At 39.8% G+C, this 9401-nt stretch overlaps 2 protein-coding genes across 2 annotated transcripts; both read right to left on the bottom strand.

Moving 5' to 3' along the window:
• Positions 1–5647: 5647 nt before the first annotated feature.
• On the bottom strand, positions 5648–6985 carry LOC131236310 (disease resistance protein RPS2-like). Its single transcript, XM_058233420.1, has one exon. The coding sequence runs from the start codon at positions 6983–6985 to the stop codon at positions 5648–5650; it is 1338 nt and encodes a 445-aa protein (XP_058089403.1).
• LOC131236311 (disease resistance protein RFL1-like) lies at positions 6982–7929 on the bottom strand. The gene has a single exon (XM_058233421.1). The coding sequence runs from the start codon at positions 7927–7929 to the stop codon at positions 6982–6984; it is 948 nt and encodes a 315-aa protein (XP_058089404.1).
• Between the last annotated feature and the right edge of the window lie 1472 nt (positions 7930–9401).

Below are 9401 nucleotides of genomic sequence, written 5' to 3' on the forward strand. Positions count from 1 at the left end.
TCAAAATATCTCTCTACTTCGGCTAGCCAATCGAGAAAATCTTCTATACGTAATAAACCGTTAAAACTAGGAAGTTCAGCCTTACCTCGATAGTCTCTTTCAGCACGATCTGGATGATCACCTCCATGGATTGGTCGTCGAGCAAAACCCTCATTAAGATCCTCGTCGCTAGAACTTGAATCATCTGGTGTAGCCCTACGGTTTGCCACTGGTAGTGCTCTACGAAAATCGGGGTTGTGTCGTACAGCAACCATGGGTGGTGGAGCACCGCCTAGGGCTCGGGGTGGAAGTAGCGCATCCTCAAGACGGTCGAGAGTTGCCTACAGCCCTTGCATGGTCAACTGACTCTCCCGGTGGAAAGCTTCCATTCTTTCCGAAAGATAACGAATCCCTGGATCACCGTCCACAGGATTTTGATTCATACCTTCGTTGTTTGCCATCAGCCCGAGGAGGATAACTACTCCGAATCAATTGACGCAGGGATGAACGTGATGAGGATAACTACTCCGAATCCACGGAGCTTCTCTGGACTCCTCACAGAGACTTCTCGAATTCACGAGGAAAGAAAGCAGAAAACAGAAATAAATTCTAATAAATTCGAAATTGATTAATTGATTATTAAAAATGAGTTTACAACCCTTTAAATAGGGCTACCAAGCAATGGAAAAGAAATTAGAATCAAACTACAACTCAAACTCTTAGAATCCGCGACTTACTATAAATAGTAAACTTACTATTTATAGACGGTCGTGATGTCTACTAGTGCGCAAGGTTTTCGGCCAAAAATAGTAAGTGTCCTATTTGGCTTCACCAAACCGTTCTCCTAATTATTCTAAGCTCTTTTCACGTTGGGCGCAACTCCTAAAGCCCAACGGATGAAGAGTTATAATCAAACTAAAACTTATTATTTATAGTAAAAACGAAATTAAAATAGGGAAACGACCGTCAATCCAGGGGTTTTTCGCAATTCCGGGCTGCGCAACCCGGCGTAGCGGGGTTGGTTGGCTTCAGTAGCTCGTTCTACCCCAAAATCATATATTTTACGTCAGATAACTCATTCCGGATTGCAAGATACGCCTGATTTAAGGTTCGATGGTCTAGATCACTTCTGTCGTCGACCGGGCCTTTTCTGATCCATCTTGGCCATGTAATTGTTCGCAACCCGCTCTACATCAGTCTAGTTCACCGGAATGAGACATTTTGATTACAAGCTGCCTCACCATCTTTTGAAGTAGGACGAAGTAAAGGACATTCTAATTGACAGCCAAGATCCAAGGCAATTGGGAAAAAAGGTTTCATGCGCATTACAACTTCCACTAGCCTTAACTTCTCAACTGGTCATGGGCTTCGTTGATATGATGTATCCTTGCAAGGCCATTAACAAGTTTTGTATCGTTAGGAGTAAAAATCTAAAATTTAAATATGACTTGAGGATTTATTCACCCCGATACAAGACTCACGTCAATGATCAATATATCTCACAAAAGAAAAGAAAAATGTACTAATGACTTCCTCTTCCATATAAACTATATTTATAGAGATGGAGAAATAGAAGAGAGAGCCGTTGGAAGGAGAGAGAGAGAGAGAGAGAGAGAGAGAGAGAGAGAGAGAGAGCCATTGGTGTTGGTTTAATGGTGTGATTTTTTTTAAAAATAAAATAAAATAAGAGAGAGTTTAAGCAAAAAGTACCTTGAACTTTCCTAGCTTTTGGCTGGTAGGAATAGTCCCGCATTGGAGATATAGGAAAACTATTTTTCCTTTATATATAGGAGCATATGAAAAGTTTATGTTGAACTCTTAAAAATGCTATGCCATGAACCATACACGCCGGCCTATGCCTAAGCTCTTTTTCTTTTCTGTTGTTTTTTCTTTTCTTTTCTTTGGTAAGTCCATTGCTACGATATGCGGCATTTTTTTGTAACATTTTTGTAACTGTTTGTAAAATTAATGTTTATGTTGGCTGACACCTTAGCGTCAGGTGTCCGCCACATGATACATATGATTACTATATATAGTATTTTCGAGAAAAAAACTTAGCAGACCATTAGCCGCTCTATTATCTTTTTCAAAAGAGGTCTTTCTCTTTTTTCTTTAAAAATTCTCCAATGTTTTTCTCTTTTAGATTAAAAAAAAAAAAAAAGTGAATGTACTGTGAGCATCAATCACTTGGTGTTTGAGACGGCCGTTCCTAGTTGATTGGTAGTTGTTTCCCAAAAGTTTTTTTTTTTTTTTTTGGCAGGAGATCTGAATCGGTCATCTATGTCATCAACTGGATGCGAAAAATTTTCAGGAAAGCGATATAGATCCATGCTTCTACTGAGTTCGTTGACATTATCTTCTTATCATTTCATTCGTTCTTTGATACATGAGCTTTTCTTCTATTATATTCTGTGTATTTCTGATCTCATAATCTGTCATTAATCTCTGTTAATATTTATACATCTTTATTTATGGTTAATAATTTTTGTGCATTGAAATAACAGTTAGCCTCCCATTTAATGCAGCAGCTGCTGCTGCTCTGCATCAGGTCCATTACAGATGAGGGTACCCTAAGATATCCCATAATGGAAGATCCTAAAACTCCAGCATTAGACCTTTCTTCCATTGATATGGGTCTTTCTATATATATATATATATATATATATATATATATATATATATATATATATATATATATATATATATATTTTTTCTCTTAATCATCCATTATATAGGAACTTTCTCCATCCGTGTCGCAGCCCACTAAAGGAATGGTTTGGATAATCAAAACATGATTTCCAGATGTAAAGAATCTTGTGTAGAATAAATCATATTCAAAAGATAAAAGTAAAAATCTATATACATGTTACTGAGCAAGACCTACTATTCCTTCTTTCTAAGATATGGATGCATCAGGAGTGTGACCCTATACCATTATTAATCGGGCCTAAGTTTTAGGGCCAGGCCCAGCCCATCACTTAACGGGCCTCTGAATTTAGGGACAAGCCTGCTCCAACATGGCCTCAATAGACGGGATCTTTTACCAATTTGCTTCAAAATCAGGCCCATACCTGGCCCACCTACCTCTAATATAAACCCCAGCTCCGAAACCCAATGGGCCAAACCTGAACCCCCACTGACCCAGCTAAAAGATTCGTGACTCTGATTGACTCATTCAGCCCTAAGTTGAGTAGGGAGTGACTATAGTTCAAAAACTCGAAAGCCCAACTCAGACTCAATTTCTAGTCAGGTTGGGCAAGGAAGACTGGATGAGTCTGCAGTTGTCTTATTCCATCATTATTATTATTACAATTAAACTTATAATATTTAATACATTTAAATATTTTTGAATAAAGTTAAATTGATAAAAATATCCAAAATAAAACATAACTAGCTTTGAGAGATAAGATTGGCTCTTCATTTTTATTTTTTTTCATGTCTTTAGTTTGAAAACAAGAGTTGTATGACGGGGTAAGTGACTCAGTCCAGCTGATTTGTATTGAGTCTATCCATCAAATGCACACGTGTATATAATAAAGCTTGTGCACATGCTCCACATGTGCCAGCATGGCACATAGGCGCTAGAACTAATCCATCCCTCGGGTTGGTCAGACCTTATATTTTTCCAAAAATAAAATCTAGTCTAATCAGCATGTGGGTCCAATATTTGAAAATTGTGGATGAGTTAGAAAGCTTCAGCCAATTTTTCCAGAGGTGCACGTTTGTCTTGAAAACTGTGGATCACCTGACCAGTGGGACGACCTATCTCTTGGTCTAAGGATCAATATAGTGGTGCCCCTCCGATGGATGGGTTGGATCTTGGATCTATTGTGCCATGCTGGCACATATGTGGCATAAGTTTTAGTGCACACGACATATGGGCTGATCAAAGCTTATATATGCTGTGTACAAGTTATAGATGCATGCATATGGTAATACTCTGCTAGAGTATCAAATAACTCCACTTGCACAATTGCTCTACGACTCCTCTTGCTGCATCTTGTTAATCCTTCCTTTCTCTATATGCATGAATCTGCGTTCGAAACCCATGGGCGGCGTGCGTGTGTGTGGCGGGTGCATGTGTAAAATAAATAAATAAATAAATAAATCTACTGTTTTTTTAGCATATTTTATTGTTTATGTAGGGTGGGGATTAAGCACGTTCCTAATACACATGGACCGGAAGAAGCCCAAAGAAAAATTGACAAAATTCAGCGTAATTTGACCAATCGACCAATCGGGTTGACATGTCAAAATTCCGCCAGAAACTCCAGGTTGATTGCTGGACAATTTCTGTTAGTTTCGATAGGTCAACAAATCTCGTTGACAGGTTAAAGGCCCTATTCAACCGGATGACCAATCAGTTCGATAGTTCGAAATTCATAAAATTTTTAGTTTTAGTCTTTGAACATTTTTTAGCCCGTTCGACTGATCAACTTTTGAGTCAATGACAGATCGACGAACGACAAAAATTTCTATGATTTTCAAAATTTGTTTCCTTATTTAATTAGTACTCTTTTAATTATGTTTTAGGATTTGTTTATGTTATTTAATCATGCTAAATTTATTTATTTTGGAATAATATATTAATTAAAATTTTGATATTTATATTATTTCTCTCATAGATTTCAAAAAATTCTCTTGTGGATTTAAGATTACTTTGTGAATTCAAGGTGTTTATTGATCAAGAAAGATGGTGATCAACTTCATCACATCTTTCCTTGCTTCAATTTCACAAATAAAGCATTTTTAATTAAGTAGATCTAACATAACTAGTTCGACACCAATATCCTGCATGTTGCCCTCGTGTTGTGAGAGTATGACATCCAACCTATCCAGCTAATTGGCCCCAACATACCTAACATAAGAATCAGGCCAGTCCACTCATCAAGTGGTACTCAGAGTAAATGCATACTTGGAATAAAATGCACAGTAACTCGTTCTTTACTACGGTGGGACAACACAAAAAAGGGCTCTTTGCGCTGGTATATGTGGTAGCATGTAAATTAGCTCACTTGTACGGAGACGTAAACAATGCTCAAGAGTTTTAATACACCTCATGCGTAGAATCGCCAACATAAGAAATTAATATAATATCATGTGGTACAATGGCACACATATTAATTACATATTAAACATAAAAATACATAGCACACTTAATCTAAGAAAAATTCAGACTCCTTTCTAAAATTACTCTAACATCCTATGAAATAACTGTTAAAAAGTATTTCTACCTTGACAATGACACTCAATAATTCCTTTCATGATAAAAAGGAAGAAAATAGGACTTGATGCCATCTTCTTTCCACTCTAAATTATCCCACCATTCTTTCCTACCACTTATCTTCCTTAGAGAATTGTGTGCGCTATGGAGAGAAAGAGGGAGCTTTTTCAACTTTGGGCAATTAATGACGTAGATTTCCTCCAAGGAAGGAAAATGCAGTGCATAGCTACAGATGCTCGTTAGTTCTGGAAGGTCACGGAGTGTTATACGTTTGAGTTGCATTAGCCCTATATCTCCAACTTCATCATCAGGAATGACCCTACCTATTACTTCTTCTAGCTCATTGCAACCCTTTATATCAATTATTTCAAGACTTTCAAGTTGTAGTAAACCATAAATTTTCTTCAACTTGTCACACCACCTAATTGATATGATGCGAAGGTTTCAGAAGCATCCGCGGCCCACCCGAATGCAATTTAAGTGGGGGAGATCACAAAGTTCGAGCCATTCTAGGCTCGAAACAGGATAATCGTCATCCTTCTTCGCATCCGCACTAATTGTCACCTCCACCAACCCATCGCAGCCGTTAAAAGCAAGCCGTTGAAGACTTTTCATTGCAGTAAAAAGGGATGATAGTTTATTGGAGATAGTCAGATCCTCACAAATGTGCAGAATTAGATACCGAGCCACGTTCCGCAGCTTGCTTGAGCAGAGCAACCTTTCAAGAGCATGCATGGATGATACGGTGATTCCAAGATGGATTAAACGTTCCAAGCCTTCCAACTCACTCATATTTAATCCCTCACTCCCTTCTTCCCACTCTGAATAACTATAAAATAGCTTCATCACTCTTAACTCAGAAAGCCTGGAGATTGCCCCTTGAGGAATTCTGACCAAAAAAACTGTATTATCCAAGTCCAAGTGCTTCAGCTTTACGAGATTTCCTATCTCTTCAGGCAATGATCTGATCCGCATCGCTGATAGATTGAGATACCGTAGTTCTGCCAAGTTACCGATCGCTGCAGGAACCTCTTCTATCGATGCCATTGACAGATCCAAGACCCTAAGAAGAGGCATGAACTGAAAAAAATCAGTATGGAACTTTGTAAAATTCCAATTCCCTTGGAGCATCAAGGTTAAGAGGTTGGGGCATTGAGGTGTCTCTGTTACTTCTTTTATTCTATTATTCATTAGAGATATCCTCTCGGCCTCCTTCCAGCTCTCAACCACCGGTGCATGCGTCAGTCCCACGCCTGCTCTCACCAAAAACCTATTCTTCTTCTTCCCGCACTCTGAAGCTATCCATAAGGCCAGATCACGAATCACGTCATGCAACTTTACCTCTGTTTTTTCATCAGAACCACTCTCCAACAAGCATGCAGCCTTTAATCTTCCAATGATATCATGTCCCTTGTTATGGGCTTCATCAATATCATCATCCCACCCATCTAAGAATCCTTCGCCTATCCAGTAATCTGTAAGTTGTTCTTTGCTAATGGAGTAGTCCTCCGGAAACAGTGCGCAGTACAGGAAACACGATTTAATCGTGTCAGCACCGAGATTATCATAACTGAATTTCAAGCGCAAAAGCATTTCATCATTCATACCTGATATCTCCGATGGTGGCTTGCTTGTGCTCAGAACTGATATTGCATGCTTCCATTCCTGGGGTGTCTTCTTATATGCCATGGCCCGCCCAATGGTGATGAGCGCAAGGGGCAGACCCTTGCACTCTTTAGCAACGCTCTTGGCAAGGATCGGTATCTCTGGATGGTATTTCATGGCCTCTTCACCAACATTAGATCCATTGCTTCTTTCTCAGGGAGACAGTCTACTTTTATCTTCTTGTCCACAGCCATGGGTCCACAGACGTACTCAAATCGTGTAGTGAAAACGACCTTGCTCATGCTTTGGCTGCTTGGATGAGGAATTCCGACCATCTCTAGATCCAACGATTCCCAAATATCATCCAACAACAGCATGAATTTCTTATTGCTCAAGATCTTGCGAATGTCATGAGCCCGTGTCTGGTTGTTGCTTCCATTCTCTTGCCAAGACAAGCCCAATCGCTTGCCAATATCCATCTGAATCTTTCCCACATTTAATTCTTTAGACACCACCACCCATATCACAACATAGAAATCATCATTTCTTTTAAGGAATCGGTTATTGATATCATTCAGGAGTGTTGTTTTCCCCACACCCCCCATTCCATATATTCCAATAACTCCCACTTTGCCTTGGCCAATCCAGTTTAGAACCTTCTCCAACACCAAGTCCCTGCCCACAGCTAATGTAAGAGGCTTCTCTTCAACAGCATCGGGAAGTTGCTTGTTCGCCACCTCTTTGAAGGAATCACCTTTGCTCTTCAGCACAGCTACATCCTTCAGCTTCTTCTCCACCCACTTGCCAAGCCTGTAGGCCGACCAACAATTTGGATGGCAATTCCAAAGACACCTCATCATTTGCTTGAAAGTTTCTTCCTTTGCATTCACTTCTCCTTCGGCTTCTTCTACCTTTTTCAGCCAAAATTGAACCTCGTCCTTGCATTTGAGCAGCTCCCGCTCAGCGACATCCACCCTTGTCTTCACGTCATTCCTCACGCATTTCAATTCTTCAATAGCTTCCTCTAGGGAGCTGAAGCTGTCTTCAAGCTCAATGATGGGACGAGCGATTGGATCCCACCATCTAGATATTATGTTGATGATTTGGCTGATGCACTCCATGTCTGTGGAGGGAAAAAGAAAATGGGTGGAAATGAGCTCTCAAAATGCAATTGAGGAGCTCAATGTCCATTTGAACTGTTGAAAAATTCTCAAGGTTACATAAGGATACCATCAAGCTGATATTTGTGCCGTCCCTTCATCTATATCCACGTGACATTATGAACATTTTAGATGGCAAATAAACCTCCCTAAGAAGGTTTCAACGGCAGCTTGTTTACTCTCCACTGGTTTCTGTGGTGTAGTCCATTTGAACTTTCTCTGTGTTTTGTTTTTAGGCTCGTGCTCTAAAATGATATGGACAAACGGATGAACAGTGTGGATCTAATACATAAATGATGGTAGGGCGACATAAGTTCCGTACGATTAAAAGTTATGCTGTGTAGTATGCAACCGATTGGGGGGGGGGGAGGGACGGGAGAAAAATAAACATGTGAGCTGGTGGGATCGGCAATGGATGGACAGTGTTTACCAATGGTGGGGCCACAGAAGTTTGAATTCCCTTCGCCTTCAACACAGATGCCGATAGTCTATGTTGCAGGCATGGAAAAAAATTCAGTACCATCGGTTCTCACTAGTCCACGTGGTCGCGGATGACTAAGATAGGCGGATTTCGCTCTCCCAAATAGATTACGTGCTACATAATATGACTTGTATGGGATATGATAGGCTGGCGTTTTATCTCTGGTCCTGCCCGAATAGCCTAGACGTGTAATCTTTTCCCGCATCAATGAATTGTTTAATTTATTATTATTTTTTTTTAAATGTTTTAGATCAACGGGATCCATCAATTTTTACGGATCATTCTAACAACACGAGCCAAAAATGAAGTACATCCAAATCTCAAGTGGACCTCACCACATAAAGCAGCGGGGATTAAATTACTACAGTTGAAAACTTCTTAGAGTCCACTGTAAGGTTTATCTGCCGGATGTACGTATAATGGAAAAGACAAATATTATCTTATCTTGATCATAGCCTTAGGTGCACCCAAGAAATTTTCAATAGTATTTGTCAAGTTCCTAGTGTTTTTGTAGTGTGGCCTGGCCCACTTGAGCCTTGGATTTGCCTCGATATTTTTTCCTATTTCATAAAATGGTATGAAAAAAAAATGAATGGACGGTGTGGATCTAATACATACATCATGATGGGCCAAGGAAGTACACTTAGGGTCTGTTTGGGCAGTGGGATTAGAAGGGATTAGGTGGGATGGGATTCACCTGATCCTGTGCCAATTCCGCTCCATGTTTGGGAAGAATGGGAAAGCTTCGAATTACATTAAATGGAATTGCATTGGGTTCCGTGCCATTTTCACTCAATGTTTAGCAAGTTGTGTAGGTCCCACCATGATGTGTGGGCTATGTCCACACCGTCCACCCATTTATCGAGATTATTTTAAAGCATGGGCCAAAAAATCAGGTAAATCTAAAGCTCAATTGGACCCCACCATAGAAAGCAACAGGGATTGAATACTT

The sequence above is a fragment of the Magnolia sinica genome, unplaced genomic scaffold, assembly GCF_029962835.1.
Source record: "Magnolia sinica isolate HGM2019 unplaced genomic scaffold, MsV1 ctg359, whole genome shotgun sequence".
In the NCBI taxonomy this organism is placed as follows: Eukaryota; Viridiplantae; Streptophyta; class Magnoliopsida; order Magnoliales; family Magnoliaceae; genus Magnolia; species Magnolia sinica.

What these genes read in the sequence shown, in the direction of transcription:
- LOC131236310 (XM_058233420.1), bottom strand. Translation starts at nt 6,985, where the DNA reads ATGAAATACCATCCAGAGATACCGATCCTTGCCAAGAGCGTTGCTAAA.
- LOC131236311 (XM_058233421.1), bottom strand. Translation starts at nt 7,929, where the DNA reads ATGGAGTGCATCAGCCAAATCATCAACATAATATCTAGATGGTGGGAT.